The sequence below is a fragment of the Myotis brandtii genome, unplaced genomic scaffold (genome assembly GCF_000412655.1).
Source record: "Myotis brandtii unplaced genomic scaffold, ASM41265v1 scaffold23, whole genome shotgun sequence".
NCBI classification, from domain to species: Eukaryota; Metazoa; Chordata; class Mammalia; order Chiroptera; family Vespertilionidae; genus Myotis; species Myotis brandtii.
This window is the reverse complement of record NW_005358649.1, coordinates 4710298-4736197: the sequence shown is the minus strand read 5'-3', so window position 1 is coordinate 4736197 and position 25900 is coordinate 4710298. Positions and strand designations below refer to the sequence as shown.

The 25900-nt window shown below is 46.1% G+C and overlaps 1 protein-coding gene across 1 annotated transcript; it reads right to left on the bottom strand.

The window, feature by feature from the left end:
* Nucleotides 1-25709, bottom strand: RDH10 (retinol dehydrogenase 10 (all-trans)). Its single transcript, XM_005866405.2, has 6 exons — nt 25650-25709; nt 24203-24580; nt 4178-4276; nt 2953-3098; nt 1468-1599; nt 1-1374 (listed from the first exon to the last, which is right to left on the bottom strand). Exons 1-6 carry the CDS (start codon nt 25707-25709, stop codon nt 1251-1253), a joined length of 939 nt encoding a protein of 312 aa, XP_005866467.1. The 3' UTR covers nt 1-1250.
* Between the last annotated feature and the right edge of the window lie 191 nt (nt 25710-25900).

Genomic DNA, 25900 nt, shown 5'->3' with positions numbered 1-25900 from the left:
TGTAAGTTAATTCTTTAAATTTAATCAGTCCTTTATAAAACTTCCCAATTAATTAGTAAAAGATGGCTTATTTTAATAGCCTTAAACATTGGTTGCTATTTAAACAAGACATTCTAAAAAAAAAAAAAAAGGCAATCACATAATAGTTTATAGTCATTTACAAGTGGATGGTATACATTTAGATACAGAGGTAGAAGTTCACTTTTACAACGTCTCACTAATACACATTTACCAAATTCAAGGCACAAAATAGTTTGCTTTACAAAAAAATACTGTAAAAATGTCATTTGCTGTTGTACAAGGTGAATAAAAATTTCAAAAGAATCTTTACAGCCTTCCATATGTACTCCATAGTGTAAGATTTCCCCCCCCCCAACACTCATCATAGTTGGCACAAAAATGGGGATTTTTTAAAATTTAGAAGTCCCCATTTTTAGAAACGTTCTCTTTGCTGATCTGCTATGTGTTCTAGATAAAAGTCCACCCAAAGAAAGGAAACAGCGACTTCCTGAGGAAAGGGCACATTCTGTATGCAGCAGAATTCATAGGTAGGAAATGCATGATCTTTTTGGGATAATTCGGTCCCCAGTGATAGAAACTTCAGGAAAGGTTTAAGGAGAAAGTTTAAAAATCCAGCTAACACTTTAGTCGTTGTGACCTTAAGAAAGAGACCCGATTATCTTACCGAAACAATCAAACATCACTTGATTCAAACTGATGGAGATTTCCAAATTCCTTTTTAGACGAGCTATATAAACACGAGAGGCTGCACAGGCTGTGCAAAACGGAAACTGAGGAAACGGGAGAAAACATCGCACTATCGGTCCTTGGAGTTGCAAGGGAGTCAACAGACTAGAGTTTAATGACAAGAATTAATGAACGCTATGGGAATTAAGAAAAACCACACACATGAAACACACTGTAGTTATCATCTCTAGACTTTCTGCTCATTAAAAAAAGTCATGGGAGCCTGGAGACGCCACACAGTGCTTGTCTGAAAGAACTGACTGGTTTTAGGGTTCTGCCTAAAAGGGACCCCACTGGCAACACTCGACCTCACTTTTGCTGATCGCGTTTTTCCAAGTACTCTAGTCGGTTAATTTACACTTTATTTTTTAAAAAGTTGATTAATAAAAAAAAAAAGTCCACACGAATTCAGAATCCCGAGAGTGTCCGTTATGCTGATGTGGGTCAACGGAAACATCTTGATCGTCTTCCGAGGGAAATGGCACTCCACCCAGAAAAGATCCTCAGATGCCGTTTTTCGCCTCATTATTGTTTGTGGCTTGTTTTCTCTGAGCGATAAAGGGGTACATACACTTGTCCGCTCCTAGGAACCGATACATGCACACGACTGCTTCGAAAGGGAGGATGCTGCAAGGGAAAGCCACAGCGGTTAGCAAACGTGAAGCGTGCGCTCAGGCAGGGCGGGCTGGAAGGGCGGTGCCCAGGAGGGACCCCAGTTACCTCTTCATGAAGGTCACGATGTACATGAGGCGGGGCGTGCAGATCATGGGCTGGTCGGTGAGGATGGCCCTCATGGCCTGCTGCACACAGTAGTCGGGCTTCAGAGGGGGCAGGAAAGGCTCGATCTCCTTCCTGAAAGTTATACGATTAAAATGCAATGAAAGGTGAGCACACAACAGGCAAGCCTGCACTTCACTTCACAACATGAACAGCGATGTTATCTGAGCGACAAGATTTTGCCTCAGTTTTCACTTCATTTTGCTTTTCTGTTTGTTTGTTTTTTCTAAATTTTCCTACTATGAACAGGCAGAGTCTGGAAAACAAGTTTAAAAAAGAGGGCAAAATCAGTCTGCTTTCTCTAAAGTGAGTCAAGTTTAAATGCCTTAAATTATTTTTTTCTTTCAACATAAAAAGGAGAGGGTGTTTGGCATAACAAACACTGAGCCCAAAGGAGATGCCGGAGTGGTGTGCAGGGCAGGTCAGGTAGTGGCATGTGAGCCCTGCACAGCCTTCTGGAGGCAGCAGAAGCCCTTCCCGGGCGCTGGCTGGGAAGCCAGGTATGTTCTCCAGGGCTCACTGACGTGACACGCATTGACTTTGACCTTCAGCTGAGTTCAGCGCGGCGGATGTTGAAATAGCCTACTGAAACGCGTTACTCCTTTCACTTTCCTTTGTCCCACCACAGCTCTGGACACCTGCCCTGATGCTAAATAGGAAGCAGAGCTCCTCAGACCCTGAGCAGCTGATTCCTAACAAATAAGGAGGGAAAACCACACACACACACACACACGCACACGCACACGCACGCGGCGCGGGTAAGGTCAGCCTGAGACTGCAAGGACTGAAGTCACCTTCCACCTGCCTCCCTGCTTGGTCAGGTTCAGGATGTGACCGACAGGGAACGTGCTGGCTTATCTTCCTTTGCCTTCCAAATGCAGCCAACAGGTCTCAAGCGCGTCATCACAGGTACCCTCTTACTGACTCGCGGTGTTTATGCTGCTTAGCAAAGTCAGATGAGACTTCACATTCAGACTCCCACGTGCCTCCTTTCATTCCTAGTAAACCGAGTCGTTTCTTCTCATTCTTCTCATTCTGGCCACATACACTCTCTGCAGAAAGGACCTCCCAGGCCTGGAGAGTAACGCCCCTGACACTGACATTCCCACACGGGACTAAGGAAGGAAACACCTCCTAAAGAGGGGGCCTCCAGGGCACTCCTGGGAGCTGCGTCTCCTCCATGAAGGGCCGGAGAAGCCATGTTCTGACGCTTCTAGACGGACGTCTGCAGGGTGACACAGTGTGGCACGAGACCCGCCTGTTCGTCTCATTCACCTCAAAGCCTCTGACCAGTGGAAATTATAGGTTAACTGTCAAATGAGAGTCCAAGTGCAAGCAGGTGTCTAGGATCCAATTTCACGTTTTCCCGATATGGAAAGATGATTTTTAAAACACTTTTTATCAGCAGTAAGATAGGTTCTCACGGACCTGATCCGGCAGCCTCGGAACATGCCAGTGTCTACCAGGTACGGGCACACCAGTGTTGTCTTAATTCCGTCCTTCTCAGCAGCCTTTAACTCATGGCTCAGGGATTCGTGGAAACCCACGACTCCGAATTTACTGGCACAGTAATCCTGTTAGAGGGAGAGAGGAGGGCAAGAGCTGAGTACACCGAAGCCCCAGACCAAACCCAACCTTCTCCCGGGCCTATTACTCTGGTTACATGTTTGCTACGAAAGGTTACAGGTGACTAAGCAAAGAAAAGGAAAGCATTTTAAAAGACAGATATCTGATGTGGTTCAGTGCAGAAATAATATTTTCAAAGCAACAGCAAAAACACATGAACACTTTCTGCCACATCAATGAAGTATCAGATTACTTGGGGGAAGTTACCACAAAGGAGTCTAGGAGAGCCAGCGAACTGGAGTTAGAAATGGAGAGAGGTTCACTTTGAAGTGTCTGGAAATTTTACAAATGGTCTCTTGTTCCCCAAAGGAAACTGAGAAACAGTTAAATTAATGCTAGGAGAACAGAGGTGAGTCTAGCTTAGGTTATAAGTTGTTATGACCTGATTTTCTTTTTCGGGTGAAGTACAAGTAAAAATGATAACTATACCTGTGAACTTAAACTAGAACTCAGCCTAAGGAAACATGGTATCAGAAGAAAGTTCTCCATTACCCAACGTTAAACTTGGGAATGGCCACGCAGAATGCAGAAGTCATCTAGTCTGTGCCCATCTGCGTGGGCGATGCTTTCAGTGTTAACCCTACAGGCACCCACAGGAGAACAGCACGGGTTCTATACATGCACACGCTTTATGGTTTGAATGTGGTGTGAAGAAGGTCAGTTCCACACACTGACAAGGCAGGATCTCTCACATCTGCCAGAACCATCTCATCTGATGAGCTGACACAGATCGCTAGCTCACTGTGGTCAACTTTGGGCCTCACTTATCTGCTCCCCGTGACACTGCCCCTGCCCTCCATGGCTTCATTCTTGAACCTGTGCCTTCCACCATCATCAAGCAAAACTGCTAGCGGGCATGGGGCACACAGAGGACTGGCCCAGCGCCTTCTCTTCCCGCTGCTCTCCCGTCACACTAGCCGGCCCTGGGACACCAGGCGGAGGGCAGCAGGTACTCTTCTTAGGAGGTGGGGGTACTCGTCACCAGAGAATGCGATTCAATGAAGGAAATGCTTCCCATCTGACAAACCTCGACTCCGGCGGTACTGAACAGCCCCAAGGAACTCGCGACTGTCACGATATGACCGTGATTGATCTCCAGCATCGTGGGGAGAAAAGCCTTCGTGGTCTGAAAGAAAAGGGAGACACAGGCTTCAGAACTGACACGAGCAGCTTCCTCTAAAACCCAACCCAACAGCATGGAACAGAGTTCACACTGACCAACAAGAAGATCCCTTCAGAGTCGGGGTAACCTCGCACGTGTCATTGGCGTGGCGGGCCTGTTATAAGCCGTGACCAACAAGACCGTGACCCAAGACCCTTTGGGGACAGTGTCCAGATGAAAAGAAAGCCGTTCGTATAAGGCTCTCCATCACCTTTCAAGTGAGTGTTGTCTGCTGATCTAAATGACCCCCAGGTCAGAGTCTTCTTATGCTCAGGACACCTAAGTGCAGCTCTCGCGGTCTGGGAGGGCCTCCAGCCGCCCCACAAACAGATGCCTTGTGTTAAGTTTACCTAATGGACACATCTAAGCAGTGACAAACCATGAATGCAGGGGTGTCCCAGCAGTCTCCTCCAGCACGCAAAGCTTTACTGCCAAGTGTGCTAATAGGGGGTGAGTATTTTCGTATGTAAGAACCGGGGAAAAGTATAGAATCATTTTCATGAAAACTGTCATAATGCTAACCCTGCATTGACAGAAACTTCTCACTGACCGCACTGCACTGGGGAATGTGCAGGGGGTGGCTTTCCCACGGAGGCAGGTGACGGCCACTCAGGTAGCAGAGCACGGGGCTCCAATTCCAGGAAGGGGCCTCAGTGAAGTCTCTCCTCCTTCAGGCTCTATTGCCTTTGAGATGCAAGGCCGTATTTTTTTTTTTTACATTACTTCAAATTGCTTAAGATGATCTATGAACTACTCTACCAGGCTCCCAACAGTTTTATAACCTGCTTCTTAAAAGAAAGCAGCAAAGAGCAATCTGTCTACTGTTGAGTTATAGCCCATTGCCAACACAGCTTCCCATGATTTATGAAGTTAAAAAACCCAAACGCTGCACACAATGGACTTTAAGAAGAGCTGCATTCCCTTCTCAGAGGAGTTTCTGGCTAAGTGATCGCTGAATTTCTGCATAAATATCTAATGTGTTATCAAAGCTTTTGCACGTACAAGATTAAAAACAGTCATTCCATCAATTTTGAAGTTTTTCCATGTTCCAAACCATGATGCATGCAGTTGGCCAGATGAATCTTGGTGACATGTCCTAAGGTTTTCCTGAGTCTGACTCTGGACCAGCATGTGACACCCCTCGCCCCCCAACTCAGACCCCATCTGTCTGGGCCTCCTCGCTGTTGTCACCTGTGTCATGCTTATTCTCACCTGTCAGGTTTCACCCACGACCTCTTCTCTGACACTCCACCTCCCGGGCCTCCTACGTACCTCAGAGCACACTATGCATCACAGTCCCTTCTGCTCAAAGTGCTCATGCCACTGGGGCTTCCCAGGACCTCTCTATCGAAAGTAGTTGGGGTGTTAAGCCTTTACCTAATATTATTCTGTTCACCTTGACTTTGTCCATATTTCTTTAAGACACATAGTAGGTACAACCGTAACATCTGTTGTATGGTATCTTGGTTTTGATTAATATGTCTAGCTAGCCCAGACTAAGCGGGAAGATACAGGTTCTTTCAGCGATGAAGGGAGATTCCCACACGGTGACAAGCACTGGGGAGAAAGTGACGGGACTCCTTGCGTGCCTACAGACCCGCCGCAGGGCTGGGTGTATGACAGCCCATGCTTCAGCTTGACTTTATTTCTTCATAGTAGTAAGCAGGAATGGTTAGGGAAATGGTGATAATAGCTATGATTTTGGACTGCTTGACAGCCAAAAAGGGCAAGCTGTGGTACTTTAGGTCATTACAGGTTCTCCTTTAGGCTCTATAGCTGACATATGGCTATTATATCACAGAATTGCAATAAAGTAACATCACAAAGAGGCTTCTATATTCCAACAGAAAACCTATCCTTAAATAAGCGAGTCTATGAGTGTTCTTGTAAGTATCTGGTTATAATTAATTGTCTCCAGATTTATACTCCAAAAAAATATAAAATTTATTCTTGATGTTACCCAGAAATCATTTTTAAGCATTAAAAGTTTGCTTAGTCTTGAAAGACGATAGATTTAGTATGAAGGGCCCTATTTTTAAGTTCTTAAATATAAGAACTCAATGTTAAATCCCAAGAAATTAAACACAGTATAAGATACCACTAAGATATGCTACTTGGTGACCTGACAAATCCGAACGCCGACTGTGACCACCACATGGCCAGTGTCCCCTCTGACTCTTGTTGGTGGCTGGCCGCAACTACACACACAGACACTGAGCGGGTGGGCTCTAACGACACCCCTTGTTCACGCGCCACAATGTTGCTTGCAGGTGTTAAATGACTAATCCAGGTCCCAGCACCATATGAAAGTAGGGGATAGAAGATTAACAAATTCCTAATGGTTTTCAAAGTTTAATTTCCTCTAAGTTTCTGAAACTGATGAATGTCCCCTCCCCTGAAATTAGTCTGGTGACATTAACTTATTCAACAGTGTTTCTTGAATGCCTACTCCATGCAGGTTCTGTGTTCTGCCCTGGCCAGGGATGGGAAATGACAGCGGGTCCCTTCCTGTCTGTGCAGAATTCACACTCGCCGGCGCCTCACTGTGTTAAGTCAGAACACCAAATAGAAAGCAGTTCTAGTCTAACCGTCACAAAAGGAGGGTCTTATGGCTGCTTTTTTTCTAAAAAAAAAAAAAAATGTCGTTTGGGCTTCTTCCCCTGCACCCTCTGCAAAGTAGTTTGGAGGGATGTCGAAGCTGCTGGTTTGTATTTAAAGGGAAAAAGGAAAAAGAAAAAAATCCAAACATGGCTAAGTGACAACTTTTTTTCCAATTAATTGTGGTTGTGAACCGCTGTTTTCAGGGAAGTATGCTTCACTGTAAGTAGCTAGTAAAGTGTGACATAAGTTTGTTTCCATCTGAAGCTTTCTTTTGAGAGGGAAGGGTCAGGTCAATGTTTTGTTTAAAACATGTGATTTCTTGCCTAGTCAGGGACAGATCTGGCCTCTGTCAATGAAATGCAATGTGTTATGGTATTTCTCACTCCAAGACCAAGGCCTAATATTCTTTATTTGGAAAAGTTTACCAATTACAGGTCTAATACTGCAGTTACTACGACAACTACAAAATGCCAGGAAAGCGAGGTGCTGAGGGAAGTGGGATGCCACGTGGGCCTCGGCGTCCACACTGTCATCCTCCAGGGCTGGCGTCAAATGCTCAGCCCCTACTGTGCGCTGGGCCGAGGCCAGCCTGGGATGGGAGCATGCGCGTAGGGACCACGCAGGTTTCTTTCTAACTCTGAGTTTGCAGGGCTCACGCTGGAGCCTGATCCACGTGACTGAGCACCAAGGCTGTTAATCATTTTCTTTGCTGCCTGAATGGAGGTGAGCAATGACCGCTTGTGCGTTATTTCCACAACCAAACCCCTGCCTTATGTCTGGAGCACATTACCAAATAAACTTTGATCAGCACGGATTCTACCCCCGACTTTACAAGGGAAATGCGATAAATCAGTGGCTAGAATGCACCTCACTTTCAGGAATTTCCCCAAACCCCGGACTAGTCTCTTTCCTAATGACTCTTGCCCTCCCCAGCCTGGGAGATGACATCTGAGATAGCACAGCATGTTCCGTCCCTGACACCGTCTGACAGCGCACAGAAAGCTGGCACTTGGCAATGAATTATTAATGCGCGCAAATACTGCAGCATGTATGAGATGGGGACCAGCGAAAGGTGAAGTGCTAGTTGCCATGACACCAGTCAGTTCAAGCTAAGGTTCGCGATCTTTCACTTTGTCTCAAAGAGTTGTTAGCAGATCAGAAAGGACAAACCTGAAGCGCACACCCAACGGCTTAAGTCTAAGCTCATGGCTGTGCTGCCATCGGTGCACCCGGGCGGGCGGCCCGGGCAGCCACGCGACACCAGGACTGTGTTCTCCCCTGGAAGGACGGGTTCCCTGGGCAGGAGCTGGGCCTGGAAAAGGGGCCTCTGAGGCGAAGGAAGCAGAGTGGCTGGTGCCAATGGCATCTGGCAAGGTTGGCTAAACGGTTAACCTAAGTCAGGGAATCACAGTCCATCGCTATATCCTCTTACTCAAATGTCTAAGAAACAGAGGAAGATACCCAGCTTCTTATCAGGAAAACAGGGTTGGCTCTTGATCTCGGGGGGGGGGGGGGGGGGGGGGGGGGAGGCACTTAAAATCAGTGACCGATGTACACTAATTGGTCTGTTCCGCGAGAGAATTTACAGGCAGAACGGACCTAGGGATTATCTTAACTGCAAAAGAGAAAACTCTTAATAAGGGTGCCTGGCTAAGAATTGTGCAGATACACCTGTCCTTACCCGTGATTAACTTTCCTCACGAGACTCCAATACCACAGTTGGCCACCAGCTGACAGGGCTGCTATGTGACTTTATACAGAAGGAGCCTAGCCAGTTTGGCTCAGGGGATAGAGCATCGACCCTTGGACTGAAGGGTCGAGGGTTCGATGCCAATCAAGGGCATTTACTGCGGTGGCAGGTTCGCTCCCCAGCCCCGGTTGGGGTGGGAGGCAACCAATCCATGTGTCTCTCTCACATCCATGTGTCTCTGTCTCCCCCCCCTCTTTTCCACTCTCTCTTAAAATCAAAGGAAGAAAGGTCCTTGGGTGAGGATTAACCAAAAACACACAAAAAAAAACCACCAGAAGGAAAAGGGACATTCCTATGGACGCTGACATTCCTATGAAACCTCCTTAACAAGCCTAAGATCTCCCTGGCTCCTCCTCAGGGGTCCTCTTCAAAGCACCGGGCACTTTGAAAGATAACTGTAAAGGTCATATTTACAATATAAACAAGAACTTGAACAGAAGGATGACTGGACAGACATGACATGTCCTATCTCGAGAAATCTTTGAATGTTAGGTTTACGCCAAATTAACCTCCTACAGTTCCTACCGCCCCGCTCATTCCCGTGCTCTAATGACAGGCTGCAGCAGAGCCGGCGGCGGCCCTGTCAGGCCCAATCAGCCCAAAGCTAACAAAGAGCACCGGGAGAAACGTGGATCCCGCAAAGCCTGCTGGGAAACTCCGAGACTGACGTGTGGGCGAGACGCCCAGAACGTGCTCGCCGTCCTTGTAAGCAAGTCCAAGTGAATGGGCACGAAGGGGAAGGCGAGGGAGTTCCCACAGCAGGAAGAGGCCTCATGTTGTATTTCTGTGCATTTTTACAACTGTCCTGTAGTCAATTCAAGAGAAGGAGTGTTTTTAAAGAACCATTTTGCAGTGTTTATCTCTCATTTGAATGTCCAAGAAACAGAGTGAACTTTCTAAAGAGACCCACGAATCATACTACGGGGAAAGGGTACCACTGTCAGCACTTATAGTACAGTTTTCCGCTCTATGTTGACAGTTTTCAGAATCTACAAAGAACAGCAACATATACAATTAAAGGTAATACAATCAAGACTCACTGAACAAAGAACATGTAACTGGAGCCCTTAGGGTGCCCCCCCTCCAGTGGTTCAACACCGCTCCCGGGGGTCTTGCTTCTCCTGTCTACGTAGCTCCCAGAGAATCCCAGGGACCGCACTGCTGTTGACAAGGCTCAGATGACATCTGGGGGCACTGTGCTCTGGAAACTCAGTCCCTGCTCCTGAAAAACTATGATTCAACAGCACAGACCTGTGAAGCACTGAAAACACAGTGAACTGTACTACAGAGGTTAAGAGGATAAGTCATTAATGTGTTCAGAGACTGAAAAATGGTGGCATACCTCCCACCAAACCCGGGAGAGGAGCACATGACTAAGCATATACTATCCTGACCGCACTTCAGACATGCACTTTGACGTAGAAAATGCTACTTGAAAATTTTCATTACAAAATTACCTTCAATTAGGAAGTGAAACCCAGATCTATGTTCAATACCAATATACCGACTTGAAGTATTCTGGATGCAGTTGACAGCACACATTCTGAAATTTATGTAACTGGATCCTGGCTTTTTTTTCTTTCCTAGTTGGGTGTGTTTGCAGACAGAAAGGGACACATTGTGCAATAGAGCCCCAAGATACCGAAGCCTGGAACTACTCTCTCAATCTTAACAAAATGTTCATCAAAATCTCAGATTGACACAAAATGTTCTGTCTTTAGCTACAGAGGAGGCTCAACATGTCATCATCGTCGACTTGTACCATCTACCATCCTTTTTATGGCTGGGTTGAGGCCGCAGAATTAGCTCACATTTGCAGGCATCAGCAGTTAATCCTGAAAACACACACACACACACACACACACACACACACCCATTCCTATAGCTGCCCTGCAACCAAGAAGCCAATAAAAGAGCGAGGCCTTTCAAATGAACACCTTGACACCCCGAGTTATTCAGCAAAACTAAGTGCGTTCATTATGTTGCCTTCCCACTGTCGAGGCCTGGAGAGAACCTACCCCGAGGCGGAGACTCAGACATCCACATCCCTTACATTTGAGCGTGTGCCACACAGAAACACCAGAGAGGAGGCCACTTAAAACTCAAACCTACCTTTGGAGCCCAGAAACCACGTGGTCCTGACTGCCAATCACTTAGCCTTCCTCGTTACTTGGCCTTCCTCGTTACTTGACCTCCCTCGACTTAACTCATTTGTGAGATGAAAAGGAGATCTCCAAGTTTCTTAGCTCAAAAATGTTATGATGATGTAGAGCCAATAATTCTTCCTTTGATTCCTGCCACGCTTTCAAAATACAAGTTGTAACACTGAGGTCTTACTTGCACAAGACTCTCGTAAATGACTCAGTAAGTATCTCCCCATTAGGGCCCGCATCTGGTGAGCAGTAAGAATATCTAGTCATCACACACGGATAACTGGTCATGCCTGTGCCTTAAAATAATCCAACAAAGAATTCATGTCTCTTCTATGTTAAAAAAAATTACAAGTTATCTACAAAACAATCATCGCTTTTCTGCGTTTCACTCCAGCCCGTGGAAGCTCGGTGTGTGAAAGAAACCATGAATGCTGAGCCCTGTTTCTGAAAGGCTGACCCTCCCCCTGCCGAGTCCTCGATGATCAAAGGAATGCTCCGGGAGCTCCCTCAAGCTCAGGGCCCTCCCCTTCTGTAATAACTCTTTATAGAATCAGGAAAATAATCCACAAAATTGCAGCCAAACCGTCGGCTGAACAACAGGTTGTCATTAATCCCTTTGCTTTGCCCCGAACTTGAATCACATCTCAGAAATTATAAAGAAGACTGATCTTCCCAAGGGCAGAGCCTCCGTTCTGCTCTGGTGACTGTAACCACTTCCACGGGGCATGGCCACGTGCAGCAGGCCCGGCCACGCTCAGGCCTGAAGTGCAGGGCCCTCCTGCCCTCCCACCCCATCCCCACCCCATCCCAGCAATGTCTCCAGGATCACCTTCCATCACCCCTTGTGTTTCATATGTGGAAACAGTTCAAATTCTTCTCTGATTTCTAGTTTTTTTACTGGAGTCTTTTTAAAAACTTAAAATCTTAACCTAAATGAAGGAAATATAATCAAAAGGTTATTCCTGAAAACTTACTGTATTCTCAAGCCTGCATGATCACAACGTAGAATTTACTATGTGTGAGGGTCTGTCAAGTACCTGTATTGTATTGGACATGTTGAGTAAATTCAAGGATTGTAGAAACCACCTTTTCTATAAATCAGTGGTTCCCTTCAAGCAAAGTTCCTTCTCAAACTCTGACGTGCACGGATCACCTGGGACCTGAATCAAATGCAGATTTCGACCCCGTAGGTCTGGGAGGGGCCTGGATCTGCTTTTCCAACATGTGGCCCTCTGGGTGGACCCCAGGCTGAGCACCGAGTTCTGTGAGCCAGAGGCTCCGTCCACGCCACACCTCCCGAGGCTTCAGAGCAGTCTCTGCTAGCAATGCAGCAACATAGGCAGACTAATTTCTCTGCTCTATCGAACCAGGATTTTAGGGGCTGGGAAGGCCTGTTCTCCACTCCCCACACTCTTCTCCCAACAATGTTTATTAGATAAAGGCCAGTTCAAGTCAAAGAAGAGCCCCAGAGCTCTGGGGGGGCTCCGAGTCTGTTTACAGACTCACTGTATGCATACTGCCTGGGTCCATTTTAGTAGTGAGCAGGCTGCTCAGCTGTGGTCTTCGAACGTTTGTGTCCCCCTCAAGACCTAATCCTCAAGGTGATGGTATTAAGAGGTGATTAGGCCACGAGGGTGGAGCTCTCATGAATGGGATGAGTGCCCTTATAAAGAAACCCAAAGAGCTCCCTCCCCCCTCCGCCACGGGAGGTTACAGCAGAGACAGCTGTCTACACACCAGCGAGTGGCTCCTCACCAGACACCCAACCTGCTGGAGCCTTGATCTTGGACAAACCTCCAGATCTGTGAGAAATACATTTATTTCATTGATAAGCCACCCAGTCTGTGATATTCTGTTACAGCAGCCCGAACAGACTCCCGGTCCACATTAGAACAAGCTCTCAAAACGAGGCCGAGAAGACTTCAAAATCACCCGGAGGCTGTGAAGGCTTGGCTTTCCCGACAGGAAATTCAGACCTTTAGGCCTCCGCATCTCTTTCATTTCTCACGCTCACCTCTCTAAAGCTGTCAGGCTTTGATGAGCCTGGGAGAAGGCCTGGCCTAGGAAAAAGTGACCCCTTTAATAAAGGGGTAAGTGTGGACACAATCAGCCAGTCAGAACTGCACAATTTTGAAAAAACCATGATTAGCATTTTCTAAGGCAAAGCTTACAGAGTTATCTGGAATTCTGATCCCATAAGATTATTATGTAACAGAATAAAGGTTTTACATTTTTCAGGAGATAATAACCTTAACAATGAAACTGCACTAAAATCATGCTGTTAGTGACATTTTGGTCCCAAGTATTTATAGGACTTTGTTCAGCCAGTCCTTGTAGAAGAGCCTTTTTATTCACTACTTTTCGCATCCAGTTTGTCAGAAATACATTTCGCATCCAGTTTGTCAATGCTGACACATACATGAAGAGGAGTAGGAGGAGAATGAGGAGAAGGAGGAGGAGGAGGAGGAGGAGGAGGAGGAGAGGGAAGAGGAGGAGGGGGAAAGAGGCTGGGTGAGCAGGGATGCACTATTCTATTCTCAATGAAAATTTCAGATAAGGCAGAAAAACACATGAATTGGGCTTTGGTAATAAAATTCTATTCATTCTTTAGTCTACAATTTTTGCATGCTTGTCTAATTTATGGAGCTATCTTTCTGGGGATATTAAGCTAGAGTTAATTAGCTATTGCTAAACTAACCATGCTAGTTAAAAAAAAAAAATCAACGTTTGAAGGTGGATTCTTACATTCTACCACAGGACAAAAGCAGAAGTGACTCACAGGCAAGTCCAGGGGCTTTGAACATGTAGCCCAGGGAAGTACAGCAGGTCCTGGAATAACACTGATTCATTCAACATCGATTCGTTAACATTGATGAGATGCCCTAGGAACTTAACTCTTGATTATGTCATTTGGCCTGTGATGAAGGTGATTACATTATGTGCCGTTTTGCTTAAAGTCGCAGACCTTACTAACACTGTACTTTGTAGAGGCTTCAAACTAAAGCCCTGGGATGAGGGCCTGGGTCCTGGCTTCTTCCTTCCCCAGGGGTGACTGACCTTAGGCAAGTCCCATAACCTGTCACAGTTTGTTTCCTCACCCATAAAAATGGGGGTAAGTCTACTTAATTCCGAAGAATGTGCATGAAAGGGCTTTATAAAACTTAAGGGCTATATAAAAGCACAGTAATGCACACAAGGCTCATTAAGCATATATTTATAGGCTAGTTTGGTTATAAGTGCTATCTATTTTAGGTTATGTTGTTTTTTTCAAGTTCCTGCAACTCCTGGTTTCTTACTATGTATGGCTCCCAGGCCTCCCTGCCCTCCACGCAGCACCAGACCACACTTCCGGCAAAGACCCGTCCTGACCCCTGGAAGCAGCCTCAAAAACACATTGCTGAGTAATTGTTCAGACACCTCCTCCGGAGTCCCAGACGGTGCTGGGAAACACCCCAACACTTTCCCATAACACCCCCTTCTAATCCTTTTCTTTAGCCCTGTTTTACTAGGACCAGAAAACAACTGTTTTAAAATATCAGTTACAATGCTTGACGGAGAAGAGTCCAGCAAATGTAAAAACACTAACAGCACAGAACTACTTTTTGTATCTGCTGTTTCCTCTTTCCCAGGAGATTGTAAAACCATCTTGTTTTAAAAAATCCTTGAGAAATCAGTAGGGGGCAGTATGTTAGTTACAATTTGCAGGTGGGAAATTTCAGGCTGTGAATTTTAAGTTTCACTTGTCCTCAAAATACCCATGTGCTACACAAGTTACACCACCAAGTATTTTCCCAGTTACACCGATTTGGGGAGTGTCACTTTGAGCTCCATTGTTTAGAATGACACTAAGAAGCTGAACCACATTGATATTTTAAAATTCCAGTATTGAGCTATTTGAAGGAAAAGCAAGAAATGCAGACTTTATGCAAGCAGCAAATGAGAAACACTGTGGTTTCCCCAAACCAAAAATGGCCAGTGTCACGCAATGTTAACACCAGTGCCAGCGTTCACAGCTTTGTGTGAACTCTGAGAGCCTCACAGACCAAGTCGTGTTTTGTCTCCGAATGTGAAGTCACTGTAAGTGGCTTGTCAGTTGGGCTAATGTGACAGCACTCAAGGTTGCCGCAGTAATTGCCCTCACTTGTTAAATGTTCTCGCAGCATTTGCTGAAGTGCTGAAAGTTTTATCATCATTAGGAGAGGATATTCCATTTTCACCCCCTTGGTTCACTTCTTTTACTTTCAGAGCATTTTGGAAAATGGTCTCTGACAGGTGTGAACGTAAGTTTTAAGAGAATTGACAAGTAAAGGGAAAAAAAGAAAAAGGAATTCAGGAATGGGCCATGCTGGGTGAGATCAAGTAAAAGGTGTTAGCATTCCTGCTGTTGAAAGCATCCCCTCCAGGCTGAGATGCCTCAAGCCTTGTAAACCCAGAGACCCAGGTGAGTGGAACTAGCTGGCCCACTGTCGGGCGAGGGTGACGAAATCCTAAGGCCATGCTCTGACAACCTCTGCTCTGAACAGGGGTACCTTACAGAGTGTGGGTCACAGCACAGGGAGGCCCTCTCAGGATCCCCACCACGGGGACCAGTCGCATGCTTTAAATGTCTATATGTATTCTCAAAGGGAGGATGAAAAGCTCCCTTCCTTCGAGTTATTTTCCAGTTATGCTTACAAGGGGTCTGAGCCCAGAAGGAGTTTTTAGGTCAGTTAGTGGAAACTATAAGAGGGATTTGTTCTTTGAATAGCTAACTTTGACAGTAACTTCTGAGATAAGAAATCACTAATTAAACCGAGAGATTTAACACATTTTTATCTTATCAGGCTCAAAACACTGGATTTATTAACCCATTCAGTGGAGGCAGGGAATAGTTACCATTTTTTAAAATCTATCAGAGTTTGTCATATTTCAAAGATTAGCTACAAAAGGCCCTTTATCTTGGGAAAATAACTGGTTGTGTGTAGAAGGAAATAAGATACAAATCCCCCCTGCCAGTACGCCCCCTAGTGGAATTTCAGCATAGTACAATTTGGGGGTCCCCCAATATCCTGGCTATTGAGGACTTAACGCAGGCGCGGAAGGACTATTCCAAGTCCAGGGGTGTCACTGCACCTGGTCACGAGCCTTCTGCATATGCCACTCACTGCGCATTCCAAGCTGAGCAAGCACACAGGACCACCTACACATCTATCCACACAGGCAGCTCTCTGGGCTAGACAGAGGCAAACTGACTACTTACCGGAATTGAAACAGGCTTAAATGTAGTTTGCAAGAGACAGAAATTTTAGATGAACCTGCTATTAATACCCCTTAACTCAAGACAAACTGAAATAAAAAGGGGGTTCATTCCTACTTTAAAGATGCAGTCTAACTCCCAAGTGAGGTTAAGACTACTGAAAGGGATTTTCTGATTGCCACATCTTAAGAGATATAGTCAAGATACTAAAGTAAATTTACTTGACAACCTGAAGAATGGTTAAGGTAAACACAAATTTAAAGGGAGAGAATAAAATGAGAGCATGTGGGCAGTTAAGCATTGGCCATTGGGTTTGTAGCTCTTCTGCTGGCCCCAGGGGCCCAATCCTGCAGCAAGTGGGTAGAGACTCCGCCAGGCAATGTCCATTCAGTCTTTCGGGAAAAGCTATTCAATCCGTGTTAGCATTAGCACAGGTCAAAGAATGCATCCACCCCGACATGTCCTCTAGATACATTCTACATGGTTGGGTGATGGCTAAAGTCTTGCATGGGAAAAAGAACAAATACCAACTTTGTTTCCAGAAATGAGATAAACAGCACATAATCCAACAAGAGGGCCATTCCCTGAACCTGGAACTGGAGTTGATTCTACAAGGACTGCCCCTTAATATATAAAGATACTAGTTAGTCAACGTGAAAACATCTTGATTGTGTTTGTTTTTTCTTTCCCTGGAGTAGTGACCCATTGTCTGAACTATTTAGCTGTCTCCCAGTGAGACAGGACTCAAATGGCAGAGCAGCTGAGTGGCCAGGGCTCTTTCAGGGCACAGCCCCGTGTGACCTCGTTTAGGGCAAACCAGGGGCTATCTAAGTGATGAGCTTGAGGCAAGTGGATTCAGCTTGGGGAGGTCTGAGCTGCGGTGTTAATGAGCCTGGACTTCGTGCTGTGAACAAAATGGTCATGCAAGGGTTTGGGGTCAGTTCCAGTCAGTGTACCCTTAAGCAGGCACATCACAAACTTAAGTCTGCTGAGAAAACCCCAGGGCGAGGAGCAATGGCTGGAAACAGGGAAAGACGTTGGGAGACTCTTTCCAGAGACCAGGCAAGAGTGATGGAAGCCCACAGGTGGAGGCAGAGGGTAAAGGAGGGATCACAGCACATGGAAGCAACACAGCAGTCAGGGCTGGGTGCCCCGTGCGTGCAGCACCAACAAAGACAGACACTGCTGATGTCTCCAAGCCTGGTCCTGGCTGCGCATGGGAATTCAAGAAGGAGCAAAAAGGAGGGAGTTCAATTTTGAGACCTACTGATGTTAGGGAATGCACAGAACAGACAAGGCAGTTGTGTGAACTTGGGACCTGCCACAGGAATCACAGTTGAAGCTGCTGATAGGTCGATTACCCAGCCAGAAGTGCCCAGCGGGAAGAGGTGTGAGCACCTAATACCAGAGTCATTACGTTTCAGAGGCAGGGAGGCTAAGAGGGTTGACAGGAAGAGAAGCAGGAGAAACGGGGCTTATCATGGAAGCTAAAGCACTGAGTTTCAGAGAGACGTCAACAGGGTTACATTCTGCAGAAAGACCAAGCTACAAACTGGATTTGGCAACTGGGGGAGCACTGCTATTCCTCCTATGGCACCGGTTACTTGGTAAGAGCTTCTAAACCAGCGGTTCTCAACCTGTGGGTCGCGACCCCTTTGGCGGTTGAACAACCCTTTCACAGGGGTCACCTAAGACCATCCTGCATATCAGATATTTACATTACGTGATACTGGTCCCTGAATAATTGGAAGGTTAAAGGGATGATGCATTCAGTTGTAGGCAGGAGCATCTCTCTGAAAGAGGGCCAAAGTTTGCCTCGTGAATACGGGGGTGATTTTATATAAGGTTATAATAATGGTAAGAAAATACTTTGGATGAGTCTCTGCTATTTACATATACGAGTCTGCTGATTACCCCAAGACAGGCAGACAAGTATAGCTTGAATATATGTTAAAATGACAAGTCTCAGGATTTTCAACTTGAGAGGGAGAAAAAGGCTATTACTTTCCCTTATATTAAAAACCCCAATTGAAATATTAAGGCGCTTTAATAGCCTTTGATAAAAAAAAACCCCAAGATGGTGATCTGGGCTATTTATTAATCCAATGTGTTTAATTTCTTTGGGCTAAGGACAAAAATTATTTTTTCCTTAAAAAAGTAATTTCCACATTAAATGAAACACTTAGACTCTGGTGTCTATTTTTGATGAATGAATACGAGAGCTGGGAAAACCCCTTAATTTGCCTATGTGTCTGTTTCTTTCTTATAAAACGAGGGATTTGGACCAGGCCTCAGATTTGCTCTGTCCTCATGCGCTCTGATTTGTAATGCAAATCCTAATGGTTGAATGACTGTTGAACACCTGTCAGTCACTCCTGTCAATCACTCCATACCCTTTAAGTCAGTGGTTCTCAACCTTCCTAATGCCTCGACCCTTTAATACAGTTCCTCATTTTGTGGTGACCCCCAACCATAAAATTATTTTCGTTGCTACTTCATAACTGTAATTTTGCTACTGTTATGAATCGTAATGTAAATATCTGATATGCAGGATGTATTTTCATTGTTACAAATTGAACATAATTAAAGCATAGTGATTAATCACAGAAACAATATGTAATTATATATGTGTTTTCTGATGGTCTTAGGCGACCCCTATGAAAGGGTCGTTTGACCCCCAAAGGGGTCACGACCCACAGGTTAGAACCACTGCTCTAGAAAATATATCCTATATAATAAAAGCCTAATATGAAAATTGTCCCTTCAGGTGGTTGTTCAACCAGGAGACCAACTGCTCACTATGATGTGTGCTGACCACCGGGAGCAGTACGGAACATGGCGGGTGTCAGCGACCCCGCCCCTGGGTGGTGGTGGTGGGAGGGCTGTGACCTCTTGCTGGCTACCTGGGGGCGGGGGTGACAGGGATGGAGGTGTGGTGAATTGTGGGGTGTCCGCCGAGCTCACTCTCACTCTCCCTGCTACCCTTCCCCAGGACACCAGGGCTCACGTGCGGGGAAGCCCCCAAGCTCAGGTACCAGGCCACAGCCGCCACTCAGGCTCCCCGTGGGTTCATGCAGGAGGCAGTCTGTGGGGCTGGCTGGGAGAGAGCGTGCTGCCCCCGGCTTCCGTGTGGCACCGCTGGGCGGCCCAAAGGCCCATGCTGCACCCTGGCCTGCAGCATCCAGCTGTGCTCACTGCATCTCCACCTGGGGACTCGGGCACCGTGACTCAGGCAGAGGGGGGCATGTGGGGGCGCAGGGGCCCAGGAGCTGCCCAGGGCCCAGGTCAGTTGGGACCTGCCCTTCTATGCCAGACGCTCATGCTTTGATTGCTGGCCAGACCTAGGGACCACACCCGTGCACAGATTTCATGCACTGGGCCTCTAGCAGTCTAATAATTCTCAATATTACGGTTTGGAGGAGGAAGCATTGACTATACAGTTTTATATGAATACTTTAGAAATACTTTTTTTAAATTCTAAATCTAAGAAGCATTAAACAAAACTAGGTTTCTCTAACCAGAGAACAGAGGATTACAGTCTTTGAGATTAAAAACTAGTAAATCACACACACAAAAAAACTTGAACGTTAATAATTAGGGACCATTCATGAGATATTAGGTACTAATGTCTTTAAGTGCTACATTACTCAGGTCTCCTGGTGGGCTTTTACTTTTCCTGGATGGATTTTAACTAAATAGACTTTAGACATTTGGATATAGATAAATGCCTAATTCAGTAATTAGTATTTTAAAACTGTGAAACCTTTTAAGTTAAGTGGTCTATTAATTAACTACCAATTATCTTGTCTGACTACCGTATCAATAGAAGTAAATTACCAACTAGCTATGTGACAGATTGAGTCCTTTGCGATGCAAAATTTCTCCTGCACATAAAAGGCCTGCAGCTAAATGCTTTTGCTTCCCCCTTTTGGTTAATCAGGGATCAATGTGCTGCTCACATTGAAAGGCCAGATGCAGCTCCTTGGTCAAGAAGGATCTACAGATAAACTATCTTCTAGAAACAGCAAGCTAAGACTCTATGCTTAAAAATAACAAGTGAAACCATGTTAATGTTTTAAGGGGAAACATGGGTTTGCAGTTCCTGTATGGAGGCCAATTTTCTATATTTCTCACCAAAATACAGAGAACCTGAGATAATGGCCAACAAAGGGCATGGTATTGTATACACTCTGCATAGTCTCATCCTCACCGGGATGGGTGCACAACAGATTATGCTGACTAGAGCCTGCCCCCAATCTATCACTTCTTGACTGGTGACCAAGAGAAGGTTCCTAGGAAGGTTCCTGGTGATGGAAGAGTACTGGAGGGTGAAGGGTGAAGGATCACAGCAGACAGGAAGGCTGTGCAGAACAGTGCCACGTCCGGTAAAAACCGCCAACGTGCATGGGAATAGCAAGAAGCAAGGAAGCAGCTGGAGAAGGAGTCCTCTCCTCAAGGCCTGGTCACTGGGAAATGGGAATGGACACCAGGCATTCCGCTTGAGCTTGATTCCAATTCGCCGATTCACACCAGCCCTCTCAAAGTCGCCAGCCTCACGCCACCGAGCAGACTTACTGCACTACAGTAAAGATGAGCATACAGGTAGGGCAGGGAGAATGGAAAAACTGCAGGAAAGCAAAAGGAGATGCGCACGGTAACTAAGGGGAGCCAGCCCCACTGTGAAATCTCATCGATGGTTCCCAGCTTCAATTAGTCCAGCATAACGCTTACCTTTGGAAACTGCAGGGGACAGACCCATGTGGGCATGCTCTGAAGAGTTGATCTAAATATTTAAGCAGAAGCCTGGCCTTGATTATCAAACCTTTATTGAGTGGCTTAGGACTCGAGTTCTGTGCCAGGAGGGGGAAAGCAAACAGATGCATATAATAAGCTGCCTTCAGACTGTGTGCCATCTACTGCGGGTTTCAGAGCACGAGGTATAAAAAGTTGCACCAAAGAACACAGACTGTGCGAGGCTGCAAGAGATGCACGGCAGGAAGAGAGAAAGCTCGGACAAGTCATTTTGCTGTAGCTTCATCAGAAAATAAGCGGTTGGACAAGATGATCTCTAAGGACCCTGGCAGCTCTAATATGCAAAAACGCCAGAAAAGGTTACAGCAAGAACTTCAGCGAGGCCTTCAAAGGCCGCTGGAGGAGGGGCGGAGGGCCTTCGAGGCGGGGGAAGAGAGTGAGGAATGGTTTGCAAGCAGCAGCATCCGCAGCTTTTTGGTGGACGCCCACATGACACCCACGTGGTTTTCTATTTAACTGCATATGACTTCCACTCGGGGTCAGGATTGCATGCTATTGATTATTTTATGAAAACCAACAACAACTGCTACTTAAAAGTCTGGCTCAAGACGATCTGTTCAAATGACTGGACAAGTCTTTGCTCAGCTGATCTACTTTTTAAAAATGTTTGGGCCAACTTTTCCCCACCTGCATACAGTCAAAAGGCACACTGGTTATTTTTTTCTGGAAGAGAACAGCACACGCCAACACTGGACGTCTCTGAACAGCTACCAGAAACATCTTCCCCTAAGAGGGGCCACTGGAAGGGGAGCTGAATTCCGGTGGCTCTTAGGCCATGTAGGACCCCCCCACCTCAAGAATCACTGTAAAAATTAACATGATAGTAAGTCTTCTTTTACATTTTAGTTGCTAGATCCTAAAAGGTTTCTTGGCAAGAAGTGAAAAATGCTAACTAGAAAGCGAATTTTCGGACTCAATATTGAAAATAAATTCTTAAGTTTAGATGCTTGGGGGAAAAACAGCTGGAGAACTCAGGAGCCTCCCATATTTTAATATGAAGTGACGTCATACGGTCCAGGCTTCCAAGAACTCCCTAAATTGTGGAGTTAGGCAACATCTCAAAGGGCCTCTGGGAAGGTGGTCTGTTCCTGCGTGCTGTGTACTGGTAGATTCCGCTCCACAATAATCCTGCTACTGGAGAGGTGACTGGGTTTTTGCCTTAGGTTAGAAAGCAGCCTAATGTTTAGGTACAGTACATTAATTGATGTGTATTTTCAAAGCCAAAGCTATGGCTTTTCTGTGCTTAACACCCACTAAATTAGCTCTCATTTCATAGGACGTTTAGAGAAGAGCCGCTTCCCTCTTATAAGTACTTAACTGCAGATCATAGGGGATTTCTGGAAAAATCTGGTTGCGTTTGAAATTTTATAGTTCAGCAAAATGAGCATGCAGAGAAAGTGGTTAGACTTTAGAGCAGCGGTTCTCAACCTGTGGGTCGCGACCCCTTTGGGGGTCGAACGACCCTTTCACAGAGGTCGCCTAAGACTATCGGAAAACACATATATAATTACATATTGTTTACAGTAGCAAAATTACAGTTATGAAGTAGCAACGAAAATAATTTTATGGTTGGGTCACAACATGAGGAACTGTATTAAAAGGTCGTGGCATTAGGAAGGTTGAGAACCACTGCTTTAGAGTATTTTGTGTAGGTAAGCGTTTAGAGTTCAGAAATCGAGCATCAGCTCCGTCAAAGGCTATCGGAAAAAGCCAGTCCCGGTGCAGGGGTTCATAACGAGCCTCCCAAAGGCTGAATACCTGTTGAGGATGAATAGCTGACTGAACTCAAGTTTCCATGGCAGCTTCACCCTTACCATTCTTCAAACAGGAAAACTACAGTCCACCTGCAATGTATATACATCTTCTATTGCTAAGGAGACTGTTTCACTCAGAATTATAAGCACACGAGACCCTGGATAAGCTGTCTTGCCCAGTTTGTTCAGTTGCACTGGCCTTTACTCGTCTGCCCCACCTGTCACCTGCCACTGTGCTTGTGGACCTGCGGCAGCAAGGACTATCCACCCCCCACCCCCACTGCGCACATCACACGCTCGCTCACCTCCACACATACACAAGCACACTTAATGCCCCCAGACTGCATCTGGTCTTCTCCTTCCTCCTTTAAAACATGACATGCGTTAACTCACAACGTTTATAATGTTGATTTCTAGAGGATTGGAAATGAAGTAAATAAAGTTCATGTTTGAAAATAAAATGTGTAAGCTTCTTCCAGGATAAGAGAAATGGTTTGCTGTTAAAAGAGCAACACTTGACTTAAGTACTTCTAAAGCTAGATTAAGTTTTTACGCAGTTGCTAAAAAACTAGTGAGGTTTAAGGTGACCTATTTAGGAGAAACAGTTCTTCATTGTGTTCGATTAGAAAGCTAATCTGCCTATGGAAAACACCACACACACACACACACACAACACACACACACACACACACACACACACTCTCCTTTCTCCTTACCCTTTCTTTATCGGACCCCACTTCTCTACAAAAGTAAAGGGGGAATGCTCTGGGGGAGTAAAGCAGAAAGTGGGTCAACCATGTACAGTTACAGGGGAGGGTTTCACACCTACCATTACTGAATCAGTTTGGCTGAAAAACTGGGTTAGTTTGGTCCCTCGAGCAGTAGAAAGCCCTCGCTCTCATCCTCAGGCGCAGTCGGAGCTCCGATGTTCTACCCATCACCCAGGAGCTGACGTCCTCGATGGTCTGTCTGATCCCCCAGATCTCACAACCCTCCTGCCCCTACATAGGGACCCTGTGGTCCTATAAGGGTGGCTTCTGTCTCCTGAGAGGCCTCCTCTAAGCTGAGATGGACTCCAACAGGACAGTGCCCCGACCCTGCGATGGTCCATGATGTGAAGTGCCTGCCAGGGTGGCCTGACTGCGCCCAGGGGACCACAAACGCTGATCTCAGAATCTCTGGCACTTCCCAAAATGCGGCCGAGCAGTAATTTGGAAGCCTAAACTCTGACTTTAGGAATTCATAAGAACAGCCGATGTTTTACAAACTCAACGGAAAGTAAAATAAACAAACCCAGGATTTTATGCTTCCTCTTGTTATTTTTATGGCAGTCTTTCAAACTAGTTCAAAATGTTCAGTCCTCTACCCTCTCAAGAAATGCTGAATTGGGGGTGGGGGTGGGAAGCAAACAGCGATTTAACAGTAACCGGTGAGCGTCGTAATTAGCCGCGGGGAACAGTGCTTAGAAGGAAGCTCTGAGGTGGGAGCGCGCAGGTGGCTTTCAGGCTGGCACTGAAGTTTCTCTCCATCCCCCGCTTCTCATGGAAGAGGCCCCAGAAAGGAACAGAGGATGTTTATATTTACCCAGAAGTGTGCGTGGCAATTGACCATCATGGTTCTCTCAATGAGCTCATCAGGACATTCCAGGAGGTGGTGCCCGGAGACCACGCCGGCGTTATTGACCAGGACCGAGACCTCGCCAACCTCCTTGCGGACCCTTTCCGCCGTCAGGTAGACATTCTCCCTCTTTCCCACATCGCAGGTGTAGGTAAACACCTGCAGGTTACAGTGGGGCAGGATTTCTTCCTCGCCATTCCCAGCTGTCCTCAGAAGTCCAGATGAGGGGCGGGGTGGGGGGGGAATGGAACAGAGAAGGGAGGGGGTTTGCAAAACGTGAGTCACATGGCAATCAGTAGGACAAAGATCACACAAAACAAAAATTCTACAGTGAGCTTCAGATTTCTAACACCGTGAGGCTTGCCAATGACTGAGCTTACAGCTGCTTCCCTCCCTGAAAAGTCTTGGGGAATTACAGCAATTTGCTGGAGAGCTTTGCTTAGGGGGAAATCATGTAACTGTGACAAGCCCAATACAAGTCAGACCTCATGGGATCAGCTTCCTGGAGCGAAAGACACCTGGAAAGAACTGATCTGGGCCCAGGGAGCAACACCCCTCCTCCCAAGCACACAGTACACACTCCTCTTTGGGCGGGACAGTGGCCAGAAGTGGATTTTACTCTTTAGTATGAGCACCCTCAAAATGGAAACTCACCTCAAGGCTCACAAATCAACACTGTAACTAATAATCTGAATTCATCCAAAGCCAATAAATGATCCTAGAGTTTCTCAGGAAAAGTGCACACTGGTGTGTTCAAACTGGCATAGCACCCTTACACAAATCAAGTTCACAGGTAACTATGCCATGTTATCACACGAGAACTCAATTTAAAAACCGCAATCTCTGCCCTGGAAAACGAATAGCTTTCTCTCTTAGGTTTTGGCAGGGAGCACAAAAATCTGTATTTGCTGCCCTCCAAACCATCGTTGAAAATGTAACATTTTTAACCTTTGATTTTTCTGACCTAAACAGCAGGTGCCAATAATTTTGGCGACAAATAATCAATATGGGGGAGGGGTGGTGCCCAAGTTAATCTTCTCTGTACAGTTCAATGTTTTCCCTGGAAACCAAACATCTTGTTAAAAAGCAAAAGTGATTGTCAAATTTCCTGGCCTAATCAATACTTATGTTTGGTGGTGGTCTCCACGTTTGTTTGTTTTTAAAGTCTCAGATTCAGGTCAGTTGATAAATATACAAAAACGCAGATTTCCCGAGGCCACCAACAACATGGAAAAAATTTTCCAAAGGGCTCAAGTCATTCAAGCTCTGTCTCAAGAAGCGGTGCAGCGCGTCTTTCCATCAGGCTAAGTGTCTAACTAAAGTACGTACTTATCTCTGGTGACACAATGTAATTATTTTCTCGTGATTAAAGTTACAGTGAATTCAGCGCGGCCCTCGTCTACGAGGCTCAGACCACAGGAACCAAACGTGCATCTGTCCGCTCCGAGAACAACTTCCCAGACAAGTTTCCCATCGCCAAGGCGATGGGGGCATTTCTCTAAGATTCAAGCCTGTGGACACAAGTGCCCTCGGCCTTCCCCGTCCTCAGAGACACCGGACCTCGGCTAAGACAAGGGTTTGGCACACGTCCCTTTAAAACAGAGGCGATCGCGCTCCTTGATGGGGAGGGGGGGCCGTGTAGGTGTGTGTATGGGGTGGGGGGGC